The following is a 22397-nucleotide window of genomic DNA, read 5'->3' as shown; positions in this document are numbered from 1 at the left end:
TTGGGTTGTCTGTTTCCAGGATTAAGCGGTATTGACTGTAGGGCTGAACTCTTCACAGAAAAACCTACGGATAAAAAGTAGTTGTAAATAAGTAACTTTCATAGTATAACAAAAAATATATCTAAATATAATAAGAATATAAAACTACTACTACACAGATGCCTACAGATGATGAGGAATAATTTCTGTTGGTAGCAGCAGTGAATTTAATAAACAATTACAAAAAATCACAAACATAATATTTCTGGAACTACACAAAATTACTTATTAAAAACAGGTAATCTCTTAACCAGCTGCGTGCTGAAACTATAATTGCGCTGCTACGGCATCCATTACGGCCAACTGCACCAACTGTGGGCAGTGGCTACGCCCTCTCGTGTTCCAATGTGTTTTTTGAAAGGAACTCAGGACCACTCACTCTGCAACGTGACCGCCAGGCCCCGTGCCGCTAACCACGCCCCTCATAACCAATCATATCGAGCCGAGGCGGGCTTTGGGCGGAGAAACCGTCACCTGTTGTCCAATCACAACGGCTATTTCAATATTAGTTACCAGACCATGTACTTGCACGTGTGTCCCTGCGTGTAAACTACAGTTGGGGGAAGAATAAAAAAAATGTCTAGAGATTCAGTACAGACCACTAAGCGAAGGCTGTCGTTGCTACCTGGATTTATGCCGTCTCTTTCAAGAATTTTGAGTTCCCCACCGCGGGATATTGAAGCACTTGCGTTATTGTTATTTTGAAGCATATTTAAGGTAAGCTGGCGCCTTTGGCACTTTGTTTTACAAGAGTTTGGATCTTTGTAGCTAGCATATAAGCTGTTTTTGTGATTACTGAGCATCAGTGTACAAATTGGAGAGATGAATACATTTAACTGCCTCACATTATAGCTACAGTACATAACTTAATATCAACTACAGTCTGTTCATCTCACAGATCATACGCGAGCTTTTTTCTTTTAACCTCCTCTGTTAACTTGATGTGAACTGATGACTTCGCAGTGTAAATGTATTTAGAAGAAGATGCCAACACTTTGAACTAATGTAACACAGCAGTAATCTACATCTACTACATCCCACCCAGTTTCCAAGACCTATTTTTCGTGAACTGTGTGAAACTAGCCCCTTTGGTTTGTGCGTGGTGGACTTGCATACACCGTGTGCTAAGAGGGGAGGAAATTTGCCCCCATGTGTTTACGATATGCTTGCTAGCGATGGGGCATTTATTGTTTTTCAGATATATTGTGACCGATCATCAGTTTAATCAGTTCATTAACTACCCATATTTTCATGATTCCCAAAGTAACCCCCCTCCTTTTTTTTATTACTTTAAGGGAGGGGTTTGTGACGTGCGGTGGTCGTCTGGCAGACATGTTAGTTATGTTAAGCATTGCGTTTGGACTCTGATTGAGGTACTAAAGCAACATAGCAAATGTTTACTCTGTGTTTTAGCCAGACTAGTGTAAACTGCACGTCCAGCTAAAAGGGATTCTTAGAGGCCTCTCTCCTAATATACACATACTGTTCTTGGTGCTGGCAGATTTTTACTGAAAGCCAAACACAGTTTTTACAGCTCTGCTCTCATTTGATGTAGGACTATTTGACTTGTGCATTCACTGTAGACAATTGCATGCCACTGCTCCTGTGACTGAACAGTGGTGATCCACTCATGCCTGTGAATTGTATTTTGTCGCCCCCAGAGGCTGCATAACTTTATCATTGCATCATAATAATATAAGAAACCATCACACGGCGTTGGTGTTTTCACTCAACCAGTTTCAGTTGACACCTGTGCCAAAATCTTGTGACATTTGCGATGGTGTCCTGTTCCAGGCTTGTAATCCCCTCTGAGTGGCAGTTTTACAGTAAATCTTCCATAAACAGTGTGGCGCACCGCAGAGGCTTGAGGGTTAAACATGAGCCTGCACAAATGCAAGCCTGCAGCTTCTTTGCACTCTTACCCTCCTGAGTGACTGAGAATGCAAAGAAGCTGCACAGAATCTACTCTGAGCCGCTCCCTTATTCACAAGGGGTTGCCATAGTGGGTAGATTTTTATATGGAATGCCCTTTATGACACAACCTTAAAAGGATTGGTGTCTCTTTCCAGGATCAAACCAGGAATCTTTTGCTTTTTAGGAAAACGTGTCAACTACTTATTATTACAGAAGAAACTGTAGAGAAAGAAGACTCCAAAGTCAATGTCTTTCACCCAATAAGTGACCTATTAGAAAGTCTGAGAGCGGACCATGGATGGGCAGGAAACAATGACTCTCCTAGCTCATAAAGAAAAGTCAAACTTGATTTCTGGCAGCAGCGAGCTGTGCTAATGTTGCACAAGGTTGATAGAGGCAGAGACATGCAGTGGCAGCAGGGGTAATTTTCTTCATGCTGCAATCATTTGATCACATATATGTGGGGTAATGACTCAACTCATGAGACAAGTAAACAATCTTTAGTTTCCCTCGCAGTGATACATCAAAGCACGAATGACTAATTTACCAGCGGTTTAGTCAGCAGAAACAGAGCACCACGTTCTTCCCGTTATGACTTCACAAAAAATAAAAATGTTTGAGATGAATCTTTAGTTCGATGTAAGTTATTTCTTTATTTGAACTATATACTTTTAAAATGGTCAGGTATGTTTGGAAAGACAAAGAGGGTTTGGATATGAGCAGATAGAGGGACCGTGTCTGTCTTAGTTTTGGATAAGAGAAGAAAAAACAAAAAACATCAAGGTTACCAGACTGACCGCAAACTGCTGGGAAATGTCTCAGGTTTTCTTTTTAAATGTCTCTGTTTCTGATTTGGTTTTGAGGTTTTACACTCAAAGCTGCCATTGCCTCACAGGGTTTTTTTCACTCTTGTATTACATGTTCATTGTTAAAAGTTTCCAGCTGAACTTGTTACAGAGGATGTTCACAACAGACACGTGGACAAGTCTGTGGATGTAGGGTTTTTTACCTGCTTCTTACAGGCTTTTATTTTACCCTCTTCAGGAGCTTATGTGCTGAGGTTTGTTGGCAGGCGGTCCAGAGTGTGTGCAGTCATGCATATATTCATGCAACCGGTGCTGTTATTAAATGATCAAGTTGCCACATGTTGATGTCTGAATGTAGTAATTTACACCACACACTTGATTTTTTTTAATGTTAGCCAGTGACACTAATGAAAAGCATTTTTGTTTTGGGGATTTAAGTGGACCTATTGTGCTTTTCCTTATTTTCTGTCACATATAGGTTGTTACAATGGAGGATGCTCATATTAAACATGGCCAGAATTTAATGATGATGATGGATGTGGATGTAATCACTGTGAACCAAAAGCTTGGGCTTCAGACCGTACTTAACACATGGATTGAGTCTGTTTCTATTTTTGTTTTTTTTACTCTTTGCTCTGTGTGATGTCAGACAGAGGGGATATCCTTTATATGGTCCTGTGTAGGAGTATGACAACCCCACCACCTGCTGTTAAAATCTTATGTTTTCCAGCAGGAAGAAAGTTCAGAGAATGAACTGAGGGACTGGATCAAGGCCAGGAATATGAGTGAGAATTATTTTGAGATGTGTATCATGCAAAAAAGACAATAATAGAGTCCAAGAATTAAAAAAATCAATAGCATTTGTACCTTAAGGATCACCTTTCTGCATAGAAACACTGGGAACCTGCAGTAACACCATCAGCAAGAAGGATTTAAGGCAGGCTGGATTTGTTTCTGGAAAACCTCAAGACTCTCTTTTTGGGTTGTTATAAAATTTATTTTCAAAAGCGTCTTAGCTCATAAATGGAAATATTTCCAGCTGAATCTAGGCCGCAGATCACTGCATGGAAGATTTACTGAAATCCATGAACAAGTGTTTGGCAATCAATTTTGTTAGATAAAGGGGCCCAGATTTGATGTTAAGGCTGCAAAACTTAGACTTATGACATTTTCTTTGTCTTCTTTTTATGTACATTTTTGTGAAAGTTTGCTTGGAAAGGGTAATGGAGTCATAAAAAAGTACATGTTGATTCTGTGCAGTACTGCTCTATTATTTTGCAGTATTTGATTCCAACTAGTCCCATTCCATGTTTTTACTGTCATGACCCCCATACACAGTTTGACTTATTTGTAGGTCTAAGCAGAGATATCTCAGATCATACTTTGTGCCATTGTGCCATGAATCAACCCACAGGCTACTTCCTGTGTACACCAGTGTGCATGCAAAGTGTGCATAATTGGTTAATGTGATAGCTTTGGCCATTATTGCCATCAGCTCTTCTGAAAACAGTGTTTTAAAATGAAAACCTGTTCATGCAGATGCAGTTTGAGAAAGTTCATGGCTGGCTGTTGTTGTGTTTTTTTATTTTATTTGGTTGGCACATATTATATTAGAGGCAAAGATACTAGTAGTACAGGTGTGGTCCGGCATAAGAAGAACACGAGCCTTCTTTGTGGTTGGGTAGTACTAGCCAAAACAACGAGTGCTAATTGAGCTTCCTGCCATTTGTTGACAATAGACTGACAGTATCTTGGAGAATGATGAAGCTTGCAATGTAAGCAAGACCCAGTGAGAAAGTAGCCAGATGTTGTGCATGTAATGCCAAGATGAAAAAGAAAATAAGCAGAAGGAAAATCAAACTAGTTTACAGAATATTTATCAGGCTTTATTGCCATTTGTTCAGCTGTTGCTGAACCACTTTATTGCACATTTATAACCTTCCAACTAGGTTATTGCAACATAGGTTTGCACAGCTTAAATTTGAAAGTCCCCTGCAGGCTTTGCAGCTTGGAAATGCAGTCCGAATATACCTTTCGATTATAGGCTCAACCTGAAAGGTTTTTTATTATTTTATGTTGTTGCTGTTGTTTAAATCAGCTAATGGTGAAATAAGTTTATTAAATAAACATACTTCAAGAGGTACAGCAAATGTAAATAAACATAATGAAAGCCCATATTTCTGTATTATTAGTGTAATGAAGTTATTATATTATAATGCGATCGTGTGGCAGTGATGTGAAGGGGCGTGCCCGTCTCACAGATGTACACCATGTACTTTATTACTGTCGCTCATAACCGCTGGTCTAGAATCGGCTCGCGCGTCTGCTCGCAGCGTTGCACATTTAATAGGCAAACCTATGTGGGCGGAGCTGAGACCAGTGTCTGGCAGGCCGTGTGGGAGCCCGGACTCCCTACGCTGCAGCCCAGCCTCTGAGTAGCGCGCTCTGCGATTGGTCGAGCGAGCAGACCAATCAGCGGTCGGCGAGACCTGCGGAAAACACCGCCGTGTACACGTGCCGCATGTACACAGAAAAGCCAAGAGAAGCGGGGATGCTGAGCCAGCGCTGTCACACTGCACTGTGCTGAGATGTGGAGCAGTGGGCGCTCATGCCGGTGAGGGGAAATTGAACTAACACACTTGTTTAACGCGCTCGCTGGGTTTGCAGTGATGGAGCTGTTAGCTTGAGCCCAGAGGAGTAGTTCACACATGTCCGTGCACGGAGCGTCGCCACACCTTCCTGCAGCCTCCATCTGTGCTTTACAGCAGGGAAGTATTTCATGTTACTGCCAGCTTGCGTCAGGTGGCTGTTGTTTGGTAGATACGCTGGTCTGTGTCTTCTGATATTGTCCCAGTGCATAGCTTGGAGTGTCATATAGTTTGGTTAATATACAGCATCAGAGGTTCTCATGCACGTTAGAGCTGCTGGCTTAATTTGAGGAGTTTTATAGAGTCTTTAGGATATGAATTTTCTCTCCATAGTCTACTGTTGGAAAACAGTAATGCAGTTACAAGAACAAGTGCTGATTTTTTTTTTTCTTTGTTTAGTTAAAATGACAGAAAAATTGTAAACATTTTCTATGAAGCTGACAGTTTCAGATTGTTAGTTTGGTGCAGGCAGGCATCCAAATGAGCAAATATTCACATTTGAGGAGGAGCAAGCATTGAGCTGTGTGCATTTCTTTTCCCTTAAATCCGGTTTGTTGTAGATAATTATTGTTTCAGTTTGAACTTCAACCTGCACCATACCCTACCTGCAGTGCACTTCATGAATGCAACAAAGAAGCCTCCTCTGGTGTTCAGTTTCAGGCTCAACACATTGTTGTCAACTGTTTGCTTTTACAGCCCCAGGTGTTAAACATTTGCAGGTTTCATTAGAGATGTGATTAGATGTTTTAGGCAGCTTATCTTGTTCAGATGTCCAAAGTGTGAGATTGTTGTGCTGATGCTTCAAATAAGAATTTGGATAGCATCTGATGCATTTATTTCTTTATTCATTCTCCATATGAATAAATAAATCTTTGTCATAAAAGCTACAGACAGGTTTATGGTTTGACATGTCAGTGTGTCTTTAGTGTTAAGCCTTACAGTTACAGTGTTTGAATCAGATCACTTGCTTCATTACCATCACAGTGAACAGATTTATGGCCAACTGTTGGAGCAGAGCCCAGCCAGTGTCAAGTGGAGAAGTGCTGTTTTACTGGCAGGAAAGCTGCAACGCTCCTTTCATTGGCTGATCTATATTTGTCACCATAGTGAGCGTGTGGTGTATTTATCCCGTGCAGACATGAGTTCTTTGCATTTTTGTTTACAGTTTATCATTAGCAGTTATTTTCTGCCCGAGCACTTTGCCTGAAGGATTGTGAACACAGCCATGCTGTCTGTTAGGTGACATCTCAGAAGTATTTTTGTTGGTCCAAACATCAAAGGTGATCAATGTGCAGTGATTTAAGACAGAGAAAAGCAACTGAGAAATTCAAATTAGGGTGTGTCTGACATTTTCTCCTACTTTCTCTTCAGCATGTGTCCTGTTCAGAGCAGTCCCAGTAGGATTAATGCTGTACTTTAAGGTCTGGTTATGTAACGCTGTGTGAATGAAGATAAATGCAAACTGTTGAATACCAACACTTCTGCATTTCCAGATCCTGGACATTCTTGTGTCTTTTTATCTGTCATGCCACTTGACAGGTACTAGGTCAGGACATGCTAGTTCACCTAAATTGGACAGGAAATTACGCAGAAACAAGTGCTGCTGTGATTATTATCACACTTTTCGAGCTTTACCTGTCATTCAAAGCGATTGTTCATCTGATATAATGTGGTGACTGCCGGCCTTCACAGTAGGTGTGCACCAGTATATCAGCCGAACATTGTTACTGGCCTGTCAGCAAATGCAGCTTTTGATTCATAAAAATCTGGGACGACGTAGTTTCTGCTTTGCGCTGTGGTTAACTAATATGTTTACATATAAAAATAAAGCAGATTTAAAAAAAAGAAGTATATCTGCATATCATTTGCATTTGACAGAAATCTAAATTAAATGAATCTCATCCCACCTCCTATGACCCGGCTCTGGATGTCTTAGAGACTCGGGTCTCACAGGGGTAGGCGAGTGATTTTTGCCTCTGTGTCACGCAGACAGAGACAGAATGATTCATTTAACCTTTCTGCTAAATGTGTACAACACAGGGCAGTCGTGAGCAGCGCAAATCAGATACAGAAAATAAGAAGAAACCGAAGACATGTTTTTTTTCCAAGTAACGTGTTAGTCCTGTAGTCAGCACGCCTTGTTACATATTCTTTCCCACAGCACGACAGACATATCTTGCATAATCAGAGCTTGGTCCTACAGCGTGTATTTCCTGTGAATAATTCGAAAAAGGTGGGCGGCATACTGGCTCAGTGGTTTTTTGCAGCGTTAGCTAGTGGTCATGGGTTCAAAAGCGATCTAACATTGCGGTGTGGAGTTTGCATGTTATTCTCGTGTCTGCGTGGGTTTTTGCTTTCCTCCCACAGTCCAAAGCCATGCATGCGCCCCAATCCTGACTCTCTATCAGCCTGTGTTTTTACTCGGCATCTGATTGGCTGCGGAAACAGAGCTGAGGTTTAAAGCTGAGCTTTAAAGAGTCCACCGAGTGGACTGGGATGGTGCAGGCAGGTACTGTAATAGCCTGAGAACAGTTCTTCACCACCACCTTTGCGTGCGTCTCTGCCATCACCTGTGGAAGCATGCATGGATGCCAGCCTGCCTCACACCCACTCACTCCCTGCTTGCATATTTCTTCATCATAATTGGTCCCTTCCCTCCGCCCAGTCTGGCCATAGCACATACAGATTGTCATGTGCAAGTGTGCATCATCCATCTGACCAAACATAATGCTGATTAGCATTTCATGCCCAGAAAGGAGGGAGCTTAGGCGCAGCGCATGAATTTGTTAATCTCCTCTCCCCAACCACTGTTTGTTGCGTTTTAAGTTATTTATGAGTTACCCTCGTCACAGGCCCTGACTTGTTATCGCCTCCTGTCCCCTCAGCTGTAAATGGTAAATGGCCTGCATTTGTATAGCGCTTTTCTAGTCCATAGGACCCCAAAGCGCTTTACACTACATTCAGTCATTCACCCATTCACACACACATTCACACACTGGCGATAGCAAGCTACATTGTAGCCACAGCTGCCCTGGGGCACACTGACAGAGGCGAGGCTGCCGGACACAGGCGCCACCGGGCCCTCTGACCACCACCAGTAGGCAAACATGGGGTTAGTATCTTGCCCAAGGATATTTGGCATGCAGCCAGGAGGCAGCCTGGGATCGAACCACCGACCTTCTGATTAGTGGCTGACCTGCTCTGCCACCTGAGCTACAGCCACCCAAGGGCCGTTGCGTCAGCACAGGTATATCTGAGCATATTTAAAGCCGTCCTGAACAAATGCAGCATCACTGCACACCTGTCGGAGGCAGGTAAAGAGGGTTGTGGGGCAGCCAGGTGTATAAAGTTGAGAGGATTGGCGACTGAATATGAGGCTGTGTCGTCTTTTAGTTGCGTCTGCCGGTCTTAAAGGATTAAGGGGTATCACCTTTGCTCAAGGAATAAATAGCACTAGACTCTCACTTGCGTAGGTGGGCCGTATATATATACTTGGAGTTACCTTTCCCAATTATTCTTAGCGCTCTCTGATGTGAGCTTTGTTCTCTCCTCCCAGCCAGTGTTTGTTTTGACTGTCCCAGGGGTAAAAAGAGACTGAGCTTTGACGAGCGACCAGTGTCCTATGTCACACTTTGGCACCAGCACAAGTTCACCTGATCTATATTCAGATCTATGCGTACGCACTTGGAGCATACAAATAGAAACAGGAGATTACTGTTATTCCGTGGGCAGGATGAGGAGATTGTTTTTGTTTCCCAGATAATCTGAGTAAAAGGAGAACAGCTGGGCCCTAAACAAGAGCACACTCTTCTATCCTGACACGCAGCCCGCATCGCTCGGCAGGGAGAATATTTCACGCCGTATTTGATTCGTCTTCTGAGGTTGACATGATGATAAACTGATGATAAGCTTTTTAAAGCCGCAGTCCTGGAGAGATGCTTGAGAGACCATGACAACCAAGTGTTTTATAATCCTAATATTGCTGTCCTTTCTCCCCCTCTCCCTCTCTCTGTCCATCTCGCTCTTTTTCTTTCATTTCAGGTGGCCTTTAGCGCCTAGAGCACCACATCTCTAAAGAAGCGAGAAAACCAGACACTGAGTGAAAGGAATGTTTTTTGCTCTCACCGAGAGCTGTTTTTCTCACTCTCCCTCACAATCTCTCATCCCATCTGTTGGAGCATTTATGCCAAGGCTGTTTCATAACCACAAATTCATGTCTTGTCTGCAGCGCTTTGAGTGACACTTTTTTTTCCCCGAGATAATTACTGTTCTGTTTGTTTAGAAAGGCAGCTTTGTAGCAGCCTGCACCTTTTTTTTTTCTTCCTGAAAATTCTCAAAGAGGGGTCTACAGCGCACCCCCCCCCACACACACACCCAAAAAACCAAACCAAACAATGATATGCTCTCTGTTTGATTTGTTAAACTAACAGCCAACAACTATGATTCACATGTGCATACGTAGTAGTCCCACTTAAAGCAAAGTTCAATTTTTTTTTGTTTCGCCTTGGCTGACTCCCTCAATCAAGCTGTACCAGCCTCATCCTACTCTAGTATGAGTTATGACAACTCTAAATCAATGCCTAGCAGCAGCAGTCGGGGGCGATTGGCAGGGGCCAACGGGAAAGACCCCGAAGCGGATTCACAGGGGTTAAATGTGCACGAAATCTGCAGCAGTGGTCAGCTTGGTGCCAGTGTCACCCACAAGGACCAGGAGAGCGGAGGGGGAGGAGGTTCATCCCCCAGCGACGGATCTCAGTCTGGAGGTTCGTCCAGAGATCAGAGGTGTCCGACTTCAGACGATATGGATGGAATCTCAAGCGGAAACGACTCCGGGGAGAGGGAGAGCGAGGGCGGGATGGAGAGGGAGAGCAGGTCTCGCGGACATCAGTCCGCACGCAGCTCCCACAGCTCTTCAAATGGCAAGGACTCTGGCATGATACTGGAGACTACAGAGAGCAACAAGAGGTAAGAGAAGTCACCCACAGCTCATTTTTTGTGTGTGTGTGTTCAGGGTGAAATCAGTATGATCTTAGTCAGATTACAATGAATGAAATGAGTGGCTGCACCAAGGCCAGGCCTAAAGAGTCTAAGAGTAAAAGCTGGAAATGAGTAGAGAAAGATTAAGATGGTAGATAGCTGGATGCTTTTATTATAAGACAGATGTCAGCATTAGTAATGCTGATGATTACTACTCTGGTTTAACTGAGCATGTACGGTGGCTGGCGAGGACCAACGTTGTGTGGCATGCAGAAAGGATGTTTCAGCTTTTATTGCACCTGTTTTCAATGTAAGTGCTTTAAAATCAGAAATGTAATTGTATTATTCATGTTTGCCATAAAAGTGCCACAACATTAAAACTGCCTGCCTAATATTGCTCAGGTGCCCCTTTCGAATAATGGCATGGACACAGGACCCCCGAGGGTGTCCTGTGGCGTCGGCTTGTGGCAGAGTGTGGGTTGCAGAGTCGAGCCTCGGAGGATCGAGCTTGTTCCGGGGCATCCCACTGTTGCCTTATTGGACTGCTGTCTGGGGAGTTTGGAGGCTGGGTGCACACTTTGGGCTCTTTGTTACGGTAGTCGAACTGGCTGTGAGCAATTTTTGCGGTGTTGCAGGGCGCATTGTCCTGCCGGGAGAGACGGCTGCCATTGGGAGTTTCGTTGCCATGGGGGGGTGCGCCCTGGAATAGGTGAAGTTGTCGAGAAACCTCTTCTCTGCTTATACCCATTTTCATCTGAAAAGCTTCTTCTAGCTGTCAGAGTGGACACCAGTAGCCGAAACTACCTATTTAAAATAGTTTCTTTGGATTTTTTTTAAATTTATTGACACTTATGTCTGCCTGGTCGGCAGCAGCAGTGTTCACGCACTCACCTCTCACTTTCTGAATAATCATTGTCTGAAACTGTCCTCCTTACCCAGCTCCAACTCCCAGAGCCTGTCACCTCCCAGCGGGTCCCTGGTCTACAGCCTGCCATCGTCCAGCTCGGAGCACGACCCCCCCTCCACCTCCGGTTGCAGCAGCAACCAGTCAGCCAGGGTCCAGACGCAGAAGGAGCTCATGAAGGCCATCAAAGAGCTCAAGCTCCGACTGCCAGCTGAGCGCAAGGCCAAGGGCCACTTCAGCACTCTGAATGCACTCAAATATGCTCTGCAGTGTGTCAAACAAGTCCGAGGTGAGGGTCTTTTTTTTTTTCTTTTCTAAGAAGGTGGCTGTTCTTATGTGGGAGGCAAAACACAGATGATGAATTTTAGGCCCATCTTAACTGAGAAATGTTCAATGTTTCCAGCTAACAAGGAGTACTATCACCAGTGGAGTGTGGAGGAGTGTCACGGCTGCAGTCTGGACTTGTCCGCCTTCACGATTGAGGAGCTGGATAATATCACCTCAGAGTACACCCTCAAAAACACTGTGAGTTTAAATTCGTATCCACTTCTTCCTGCATCTTAAAACTACTCTTAAAGGCTTTTAAAGGAGTGGGGCTAGTACACTATTACTGTTGTTAATGAGCCATGGGCATTATTGTTTTATGACTTTCGGTACCTCAGAGTTTAACACGTAACTCAGAGGAAAGGAGGGTTGCCTCCTGGTTACTGTCAGAGCATTTGATAAATCTACGCTATCCAGAAACTGAAGAAGCATCTGAATGTCCTTCAAGGCACACTACTGATTTTAAACTGAGATTTAGAGGTTCAGTCGACCCTCAATGAAACTACTACACAGGCGGTTTGGGGTACTGGGGCAGATGTTTAGATTTGTGCTGATGTTTGAGGACAACCAGTACATACAGGCATGAAATTTCACAGGATTAGTAGCCCAGAGCTAAATGAATTTGAAGATGGGTGTGGCCTTCAGCTTTGTGCTTGTGTTCAAAAATATCCATTTTCACAGTTTTTTTCCTGAAACAGGAATTGAAATGCGCCCCAATGAAAGATCCCAGATTGTTGGAGAAGATGGCTCATTAAATTCCTTCTGTTTTCTCCAGGACACATTCTCCATGGCAGTATCATTCTTGTCAGGGAAGGTTGTGTACATATCGCCCCAGGGCTCATCCGTGCTGCGTTGTAAGCCTGAGTGTCTCCAAGGAACCATATTCTCTGACCTTTTGGCTCCGCAAGATGTCAGCACCTTCTACAGCAGCACGGCACCCTGCCGCCTGCCCCAATGGGCCTCCTGCATCGGCTCTGGTGAGCACACGCTGACTGAAAGCGCGAGCAAGTTTAGCTATGTTTCCTTATGTTTCCTGTGCTGACTGACTCCGGTCTCCTCCAGCATCTCCTCCAGTTGACTGCACCCAGGAGAAGTCCATGTTCTGTCGGCTCAGTGCTGACCGGCCGCAGGGCGGCGAGATGCGCTACTACCCATTTCGCCTCACGCCCTACCAGCTCACCATCAGAGACTCGGATGCTGCTGAGCCACAGCCCTGCTGCCTGCTGATCGCAGAGAGGGTCCACTCTGGATATGAAGGTATTTGATACGATCCCCTGTTGTCTGTAATAAACAAGTGTTTGTGTATATATGAGTTAAAATTACACCATCATCAATTTGACACTGAGAGTCACACAAGCTAAAGAGATGTAACATAGCATTTTAATTATATCGACACTTTTTACACTGTTCTTTCCTTACTGTTTGGACTGATTATGTGAGGTGATGTATGAATATGATTCTTGTAACCAGGCAGGCCCCACCTGTTTGAGTAGAGTAGCAGAACGCAGGGCAGCTTTTGGTATCAGAGTCGCTTCAGGTCTGACATGTGACAGGTTACTAGTTTGGTTTCAGAGCGCGTGTTTGTTTTGGTGAGACAGGATGAGTGGGCGGTGCGTTGGTGTTAACTCTGTGGCAGGATGTTTCAGTGGAAAACAAAGCAAGCGAGCCTGGGGTTATCAGAAAAGAGCGAGAGAGTCTAGTTTGTGTAGTTGCACTCTAACAGGTGCAAAGTCTGCTTCCACTATAGCTCTGGAGGAAATATAATGAAAGAGACTGGAATACCATATTCCTTTGAATATGGATAATGTAGACAGTTGATACTGCATGACTGTCAGAACAGTGTCAGACACAAAGTCTGTTTCACCCTCCAAACATGCTCCTCATCTGTTCTGTTTGTGTCCTCTGTGCCCATCAGCTCCTCGCATCCCACCCGACAAGAGGATCTTCACCACCAGTCACACTCCCAGCTGCCTCTTCCAGGAAGTTGATGAAAGGTCAGTTATCTTTGCTCTGACCCCATGCTTACTGCTGTGTCGCCTTCTGGTAATCGGTGTTTTAAGCTTAAGGCGTGCGATCGACTCATCGTTTCACTGTGGATTTGGAGACGGTTGTTAAAAATAAACAGCTATAACATGTTTTGCGATTTCACTTCTCTGAATGTTAAGGTGTGTGTAAAATGATAACTCTCAGTGTGGAAATGTGATGTGTTTGCAGGGCAGTGCCACTGTTGGGTTACCTCCCTCAGGACTTGGTCGGGACACCGATCCTGCTCTGCATCCACCCTGAGGACAGGCCCATTATGGTGGCTATACATGAGAAGAGTAAGCCTATTTAAGCCTTTCTTCAAAATGTAATCACGACCAAATTCACACAGGGCTAATGTAAAAAACACACTTTAGCTCGAATAACAGGCTTGTTAGCAGAAGACTAATTAATTGGGAACCTGTGCAGTAGGAGAGAAACGTGGACGTTAATCTGCTGATGTAACGACAGCTGCTGTTAAAATGTATAAAACCTAAGCAACCAGGTTCTCTGTGCACTGTGTGTGTCAGAGCTGCAGGTGGTGTGCACATAGACACACAAAGGCAGCTACAGGGGACAGGGTGACGCCTACATTAATCCAGCAGAGGCAATAATGATCATTTATTATGTGATCTTTCTCTCTTCTTTTACTTCTGGAAAAAATAAGGGTCCTCATTTTGACGTTCTAGTTTTGTGGCTGTTGCCGCCTGTATCTGGGGATGTTTTTGGTAGGAGCTTATGTCACACAGAAGCGTAAGGGCTGTGTAAACCGTTCATGGCTTTCATATGTTTTATTTTGTTCTTTCACAACTCAGGAAACTCACATGTGTGCTTTGTCATCTCTCTTCAGTCTTTCAGTTTGCTGGGCAGCCGGTCGACTACTCGCCCCTGCGGATGTGCGCCCGCAGCGGGGAGTATGTCACCATGGACACCAGCTGGTCTTCCTTTGTTAACCCCTGGAGTAGAAAGGTGGCGTTCATCGTGGGGCGGCACAAAGTCAGAACGTAAGCGTTTTCTGTCTCACTTCACCAAAAGTTTTATGTAATTGTTCAAACTTTGTGCGTCGGTCATCTGTCCTTAAAGCTCATTAGATGCACGTTTAATACTGCCTTTAGTGACTAAACAAGGATCTTCTTAAAAAGTGGCACTTTTAGAAGACCTAAAAAAAACCACAGATAAAGAGTTTGTTTCTATTATAAACAAACTCTCCTTGTCTCCAGGAGCCCGCTGAATGAAGACGTGTTCACCGCGCCGCAGGACTGTGAGAATCGGGTCACCACGCCCGACATCGTCCACCTGAGCGAGCAGATCCACAGACTCCTGGTGCAGCCGGTGCACAGCAGCAGCTCTCAGGGCTACAGCTCTCTTGGGTCCAGCGGCTCACGGGGCTCCCACCGCTCCAACCAACAGCACCTCAGTGCCTCGGCCGCCTCGTCCAGCGACAGCAACAGTCCCGTTGTAGATGAGGCCGCAGGTGCATTCCACAAACCTGTGAGTCTGAGAAAGAAGTGCTTTTGTGTTGTTGTTTTTTTTAGTTATATAACCACAGTACAACCAGCTTTGCAATCAGTTGAGTTTAATCCTCTGATTGCAAAGAGGCACATCATAGACACACGAGAAGAGCCAGAGTATAAAATTCATTCATTCTAGCTCGTTACCTGATCCAGTCTGTCTGGCAGGTTTTTTTGGATAAAGGTTGCCTTGTGATTGAAAGTGGCTGCCGAGAGGTTGGTCACTGCAGCTGCTGAAACTGCAGTTGTCACCAGGCAACCACCAGTGTTTTGTTTCCTAGCTGCAAGGGGGTTGCTGTCCTTTTACTGTAGTGTGGCTAAATGATAAAATATCTGGATTCAGACATTAGATGACTAAAGGGGCTGCATAGAGGGTTAGACTAATAAGGATTCTTTTTAACTATGAATCATGTAAGGCTACTCAAACAAAAAAAGAAATCCATCTGAAAATGCGCACAACATGTCCCGCTTTGTGAAATGCTTTCTCACAAGATTGTTTATCCCCTTGTTTTTGATACAGCCGCATTTTCCTGGGTACTGTTGCATCACATTTAGACTGTAGTGTTACGCACGAACAATATGACAGGTTGGCAGAAGATTCAGTGCAGTGTCATTCTCTCGTTGGTTAGCTGTGATGTTTCTGGTCTTCATTTTTCTCTAGATGACGTTTCAGCAGATTTGCAAAGACGTCCATATGGTGAAAACAAACGGGCAGCAGGTTTTCATCGAGTCTCGTAACCGCCCACTTCCGAGGAAAAACACCAGCACGGGTAAGAGGCTGGAGTTGTATTTGAACTCAGAATGTCACGGGAGAGTAAATAGTTTGGTTTTTTTTAATAGTTTTAGTATTCCAGGAAAGAAAAAGGCATAAAAGAAAGTTTTTAATAATAACAATAATGTCCAAAAGCCTTCACAGAGGACGATTTTAATTTCTTGAACCTGTTTGTATCTGATCCAGTCACGGCGGCCGTCAGAGCGATCAACAGCGATCCAGTCAGAAGTTTGATAGCAGACATGACAAACCCATCCAAAAGTTTGGTCCCTGCACCGCTTGTACCCAAGGAACCATCTACGAGCTACTCCTACCAGCAGATCAACTGTCTGGACAGCGTCATTAGGTTTGTACACAAACCTGAAGTCGTTTCTGTGTCGACATTTGCCCTTTGACCTCCCACTTACCCAGCGATTTCTCACACAGGTACTTGGACAGCTGTAACATTCCCAATACAGTCAAAAGGAAGTGTGGTTCCTACTCCTGCACTGCCTCCTCAGCATCTGATGACGACAAACAGGAGCCCAACGGCAACAGCAAAGGTATTTCACTATGATCTGGAATTGATTAAGTTGTTAGGTAGGTAATGATGCAGCTAACTAGGTAGAAGACAACAAACCTGGTTGATGTTGTGTCTGTGCGACTAAATTTCTGACCGTATTGTCTCTCCAGGTGGTTCAGTTAACCTCGTAGGTGAACCACCTCCTCTGCCTCCTCTGACCATGGCCACAAAGGCAGAAAGTGTAGCCTCAGTTACGTCTCAGTGTAGCTTCAGCAGCACCATCGTCCATGTTGGAGACAAGAAGCCTCCCGAGTCAGGTGGGCCTCGTTAACACTCACGCTCTCCTTCCTGGAAGTTGCAGGACGAGTTCCTTGCACACCCTGAATGGAGTTCTTTTTTTTGTTTTTCATGTTTAACAGTGGCGTTCAAGTTGTGCTTTTTATGTGTTTGTTTTGCAATTAAACTCGCTTTTGTTGCAGGCATACTACCCGGAACATTTCTGGTTTGATGTGATGTGTTTCATTCTTCTCCTGTGCACACTGTTTTACATATTGTAATTGTTTTTTTTTCAGTGAATGTTAAACTTTAATGACACAACAGCTCTAGCAAACACGAGGCTTCAGCTAACAAACTCGTGTTTATCTGCAGCTGTAGATTGTATAAGATATATACGTGTATGTATGTATACCTGAATCTTTTGGTCCTACCTGCCTAATGACAGCACTGAATTGTGTCAGTTAATTGCAAAAAGAGTGATCTTTATTTCTTCTTTATATCGTTACATCCCGCCTTCTTGTCCTCTTCTCCTCTTCTTCTCTTCTCACAGACATCGTCATGGAGGAAGCTCCTACAACTCCCACACCGGCTGCACAGACTCCTCTCGACACCACCCCGACTCCTCCCGCAAGCAGCTTAGAGCTTCCCGCTAACATCGCGCCTCCTCCACCTCCTCCTCCGCCACCTCCTCCTCTCCCTCAAGCCAGCCAGCCTGATAGGGACAGCCGGAGAAGCGGAAGTGTAGGAGCCGGAGCAGCGGGAGGTGGAGGTAGCAGGCTGGGTCTTACCAAGGAGGTGCTGTCCGCCCACACTCAGCAGGAGGAGCAGGCCTTCCTCGACCGCTTCAAGGACCTCAGCAAGCTGCGCGTTGTCGATCAGACGGTGTCTTCAACTGTGCACTGCCACGCCGCAGCTGTCAACCCCCTGTCACGAGGTAGGAGCACACTGTCACAGTCTTAGAAATGGTTTTGTATTGAATAGCTGTTTTGCAAAGTGAAGAAGTATATTTGAACTTCATCTTTGGGAACCTGTATCACCTTCGATACACTAACGTCTGTGAAACTGTTGGTGTGAAAGCTTCAGAATATTTTATGTGAAGCACCAAACTGATTGTAGGGCGTCTTCTATCTTTTGCAGGGGTGCGTTGTTCCCGTGACTACCCAGCTGCAGGAGGTAGCAGTGGTCACAGACGCGGCCGTGGCGGTAAGAGACTCAAGCACCAGGAGTCTTCTGACCAGCACAGCTCTCTGGGCCTGAGCGGGGGTCGTCAGGACCTCAGAAGCAGCACTGCTCCCATGCCCCTCAACATGCCTCTCGGCCCTCCAACAACCTCATCCTCCTGGCCTTCTGTAGGTTCCCAGGCTAGCATGCCACCCGCTGCTTTTCCCCCTGGTATGCTTCCAATCTACCCCATCTACCCACCTCTTACTCAGCCCTTACCCGTCCCAGATCCATCACGTTTCCCCCCCACCCAGATGGTTCCTCCCATGATGGCCTTCGTTCTGCCCAACTACATGTTCCCGCAGATGGGAGTGCCCATGTGTCAGCCAGGCTCCACCCCTGGACCATTTTACAATCCCAACTTCGGTTACCAAGGGGTCCCCACAGCCGCTGTCCCCACAGCCGCTGTCCCCACAGCCGCTGTCCCCATTACAGTTTCCAACCCCATGCCCACACCAGGCACATGTGCCCTGTCTCGCAGCAGCACGCCACAGTCTTACACTCAGACGCCAGCTGATCGCGAAGGCGCGGAGTCACCCCTCTTCCAATCCCGATGCTCCTCCCCTCTCAACTTGCTTCAGCTGGAAGAGTCGCCGAGCAACCGGTTAGAGGTCGCCACGGCACTAGCAGCATCTCAGCAGGCATCGCCTTCGGTGCAGGGTGGGGCAGCCAGGGGGCAAAGTTCCACCAATCAGAGGAGCTCAGATGACACCTCCAAGGAAAATGAGAATGTAAGTGTTCAGGATAGGATGTCTGACCTAAAAATGTAGCAATTGCTCACAAAAGACTTAAAAAAAAATTAACATTAATGTTTTCCCCATTAGGGTGAAGCTAATGAGTCCAACAACGATGCCATGTCCACCTCCAGCGACCTGCTGGACTTGCTGCTCCAAGAAGACTCGCGCTCAGGCACCGGATCAGCTGCCTCTGGTTCAGGGTCTTCGGGAACAAGATCCTCGGGTTCGGGCTCCGGTTCCAACGGCTGCAGCTCCTCTGGCACCAGCGGCACCAGTCAGTAGATTTAAATCATTAGTGCCATTTAAAAAAAAAAATAAAAAAAACATCTTGTTCTCGGCTGTTGATGGAATTCTTTTTAGTTTAATGGTTTCTATCAGGGACGCAGAGTTCTGGGGCACTCTGACATTTAATTTAGTTGATCGTGATATGACTGTTATTAGTAAAGTGAGATGATACCAGATGAAATAAATCAGATGAACTCTAAAAGTTGCAGTAAAAAAAAAAATGTTTTGATTGAGATTGTCTCTAATTAACACTGTGATGGTCTTTAATTCTCAAGTACAGACTGAAAACTCTTCTAAACTTTTTGTGTTTTTCCCATCTAGTCAGCAGCCAGGGCAGCCACACCAGCAAGTACTTCGGCAGCATCGACTCATCGGAGAATGACCATTCCCGCAAACAGCCAGCAGGGGGCAGCAGCAGCGCGGGAGGAGACGGTGGAGAGGAGCAGTTCATCAAGTGTGTGCTGCAGGACCCCATCTGGCTGCTGATGGCCAACACAGACGACAAGGTCATGATGACCTATCAGCTGCCTGTCAGGTACAGCACTGGGAAAAATAACATACACGACTTTGATTCACTCATTCAGCTCTCAGATGACAAACTGGTTTAGCAAAAGTGAGGATTGTTTTGTTTCTCAAGACATGAAGTATAAGTGGGACCGATCTAGTCATACTGTAGAGAAATACAAGCAGCTGTTAGTCCAGAAAGGCAGCAGCTTAATACTTGTCCACTTTATTTGTCTTCGTCAACAGGGACTTGGAGACGGTTCTGCGAGAGGATCGTGAGTCCTTGAGGAACATGCAGAAACACCAGCCACGCTTCACAGAGGAGCAGAAGAGGGAGCTGAGCCAGGTCCATCCCTGGATCCGCACCGGACGCCTGCCGCGAGCCATCAACATCTCCGTGAGTACAACAGATCCACCCTGTACCATGTCAACGTGCGATGTACGATCTGTTTTGTGGCAGAAAATACAGGAAGTCGCTTCTCTCTGTGTTTTCAGGGCTGTACCGGCTGCAAGTCTCCCCCCGCTGTGCCCCCCGCCGCCCCATTCGACGTGGAGATCCACGACATGGAGCTGTGCAGCGTGCTCAAGGCCGAGGAGGAGAGCGCCGGCGAGGTGATGAAAAGCCTCACAGAGGCGGCTCACCCTGAGGACGAAGAAGAGGAGGAAGGAGTTGAAGATAAAGGAACAGAAAAACAGGACAGCAGCCAAGACATGGCGGCAGAGGAGGAGGGAGCGAGGTCAGACACTGTGGAAGGAAAAAGTGAGACTTAGCCACTGGAGTCTGACGGGACTCACCTCGCAGGTGGCCCAAAATGAAAAGCACTAGCGCCAATCATGAGCTTCATCATGAGACAATATGCGCCGTCCAGGACTTCCTGTGCTCAAAGCATCATTACAGAGGCTGTAATCCAATGAGCTTGCGCTGGGATGCTGAGGTGCGTACTGATGCAGACGACTGCCGTTTATTGTCGGACAGCAGGTCAGGCGGGACACGTTGATTCTTTGAGTCTGATTTCGATGTCAGCGGTCCAGGCACCCACTGGAACTGATAATTAAATGCCTTGGACACCACCGGACACGCACACTCAGTTTTAGAGAGTGAATTTGTCCTGTTTTCTTTCTTTTTGTCTATTTTTTTTTTATTTTATTTTAATTGTCCTTGTAGTTCATGTTATATTTATTTAAGTTGTAAAATAATCAAAGGAGACTAAGGTTAAAAAGTGCACCTTTACATAAAGATGGATGTGCTTCACTTGTGTTTTCATCTCTCCTGCCCAGAGTTCTCAATCCTCACTTTTTCTTCTTCTTCTTTTCTTCTTTTGTATGAATTGTGACCCCAAATAATTAAACTACTTTCACCTGATAGAGGAAAATGTACAGTGAGAACCAAGTAATTTTGTAAGCATTGTGTATATTTTTATAATTTGATGCACTGCAGATGGAGAACACCCAAAAGAGGGTGTGTACTGTAAAAAAAAAAACAACAAAAAATGTGTTTAAAAAGCTATTTGTTATACGATAGATCGCACTTTTTGGAAATGGAGACAGTGTTTGTGACTCGGCAGTCGAGTTGCTTTACTTGTGGACGAGCGTGGAAATCAGCGGGAGTCTGACCCACACCTTTTAAAAGGCTTCTCATCTGCCAGGCATTAGTTTGAGCACGACAACAGTGAACAAACACTACAGACAGCGTTTCCCAAATTATCAACCCCCCTACGGACCCTGCAGCGCTTCTGTGTTGCTCGTGGTGGTGAGAAGATTTGGAAAAAGGTGGATGTAACTCTTAAAAAGTCCTCCTCAGAGTTCGAAGAGTGTTTTACTATCTTCTCTATTCCACTCTGTCCCTTTTCCCTGTCTCTTCTCTGTGGCACTGTTCTGGTCATGTGATATCCTTTGCTTCATGGCGTCAGTGGTGTCTGCAACAGTTTAATATTTTTGAAGTTCTTTGTATAAAAAAAAAAGACAATAAAATGACTTTAAATGGGTTTAAATGCGAAGTCAGATTTTTCTTCTTTTCCACCTCATGATTACATCTCTTTGCAGTCTATTTTTGTTGTCAGTTGGCGTGGATACACAGAAGCGTCCAGAGCGAGCTGGAAGCAGAGAGTGGATCGGGGCAGCTGCTTTCTTACCCGACCGCAGTCTCCTGCTGTTCTGCTGTGGTTTCTACCCAAAGTGGTCACCGCAGCTTAAAAAAGACAAAAGGCACGTCCTCGTTCAGACAGGCTCAAAGTGGTGAAGCTGACTTCAGTGCATATTATGATTATAACAATGGCAGCAATGATTGTAATGTGCGTGGGTCTGCTGGCAGACCGGCTGGTATTAATAACACAGCTGAAGATGCTCCATCTTTTATTATGCAACAATAAAAATGAGTCTTACTGTTGTAATAAAACATTTTACTGTAGAGTTCAGCATAACTCACGTTTTTAATAATTGCTTTTACGAGCCCTGTATGATTTTTATTCTGGTTCCTGCAGTTTTTTAAGCTTTCCTGTGCTTACACTGGATCGTTTTGTGAGGCGAGGTTAATTCTGTGGAAAGAATTTAATCTTTTTAATGAACCGTCACCTAAATTGTGCTTGTGTGCCCATGATCTTTAAAAACAGCAGTCAGGATCCACGCTGGCAGCTGTGAGATCGCAGCAGTACAGAAGTAAATGCTAAATTTGCATGCTAATGTGTGAGCCAAAAGAGGGACTACCATTATATTGAGATTTAAACACCGCAATACAAGTGCTGTTACAAGAAATTTTATTATATGTGGGAAATAGAAACCAATTAATGATAACAAGAAGAAAAATCCACCAGTCCTGATAAGATTAAGCTAGCAAACAAGAGGACAGACAGAAGCTGCACCACAGTTTGGGCCATGATTAGAATTACCACTCCCCCTGACCAAGTGATCACACTCAAACATCAATACACTCAACTGCATTAAAGTTACCCCAAGGGT

The 22397-nt window shown here is 45.0% G+C and overlaps 1 protein-coding gene across 3 annotated transcripts; it reads left to right on the top strand.

Annotated features, from left to right (window-relative positions):
• The first annotated feature begins 562 nt into the window (after positions 1-562).
• per1b (period circadian clock 1b) lies at positions 563-21433 on the top strand. Of its 3 annotated transcripts, none has more exons than XM_082526230.1 (20): positions 563-756; positions 9449-10372; positions 11324-11577; positions 11692-11813; positions 12388-12589; positions 12675-12869; positions 13528-13606; positions 13827-13933; positions 14485-14638; positions 14855-15125; positions 15807-15915; positions 16104-16263; positions 16344-16459; positions 16590-16736; positions 17246-17629; positions 17833-18647; positions 18741-18927; positions 19260-19473; positions 19689-19839; positions 19938-21433. In XM_082526230.1, the coding sequence occupies exons 2-20, from the start codon at positions 9960-9962 to the stop codon at positions 20211-20213; spliced, it is 4356 nt and encodes a 1451-aa protein (XP_082382356.1). In that variant the 5' UTR covers positions 563-756; positions 9449-9959; the 3' UTR covers positions 20214-21433. The 3 variants fall into 3 exon arrangements, with proteins under 3 accessions (XP_082382356.1, XP_082382357.1, XP_082382358.1); XM_082526231.1 differs by lacking the exon at positions 563-756 and adding an exon at positions 5204-5373; XM_082526232.1 differs by lacking the exon at positions 563-756 and adding an exon at positions 10787-11093 and having other exon boundaries at positions 10258-10694.
• The last annotated feature ends 964 nt before the right edge of the window (positions 21434-22397 follow it).

Source organism: Aulonocara stuartgranti (assembly GCF_965226115.1).
Source record: "Aulonocara stuartgranti genome assembly, chromosome: 3".
Lineage (NCBI taxonomy): Eukaryota > Metazoa > Chordata > Actinopteri > Cichliformes > Cichlidae > Aulonocara > Aulonocara stuartgranti.
This window is presented reverse-complemented; position numbering and strand designations above follow the sequence as displayed.

Excerpts from the sequence above, each read along its gene's own strand:
- per1b (XM_082526230.1), top strand. The coding sequence starts at position 9,960 with ATGAGTTATGACAACTCTAAATCAATGCCTAGCAGCAGCAGTCGGGGG. Across the intron at positions 11,578-11,691 it reads GTGTGTCAAACAAGTCCGAG|CTAACAAGGAGTACTATCAC; the intron begins GTGAGGGTCTTT and ends CAATGTTTCCAG. Across the intron at positions 13,934-14,484 it reads GGTGGCTATACATGAGAAGA|TCTTTCAGTTTGCTGGGCAG; the intron begins GTAAGCCTATTT and ends ATCTCTCTTCAG.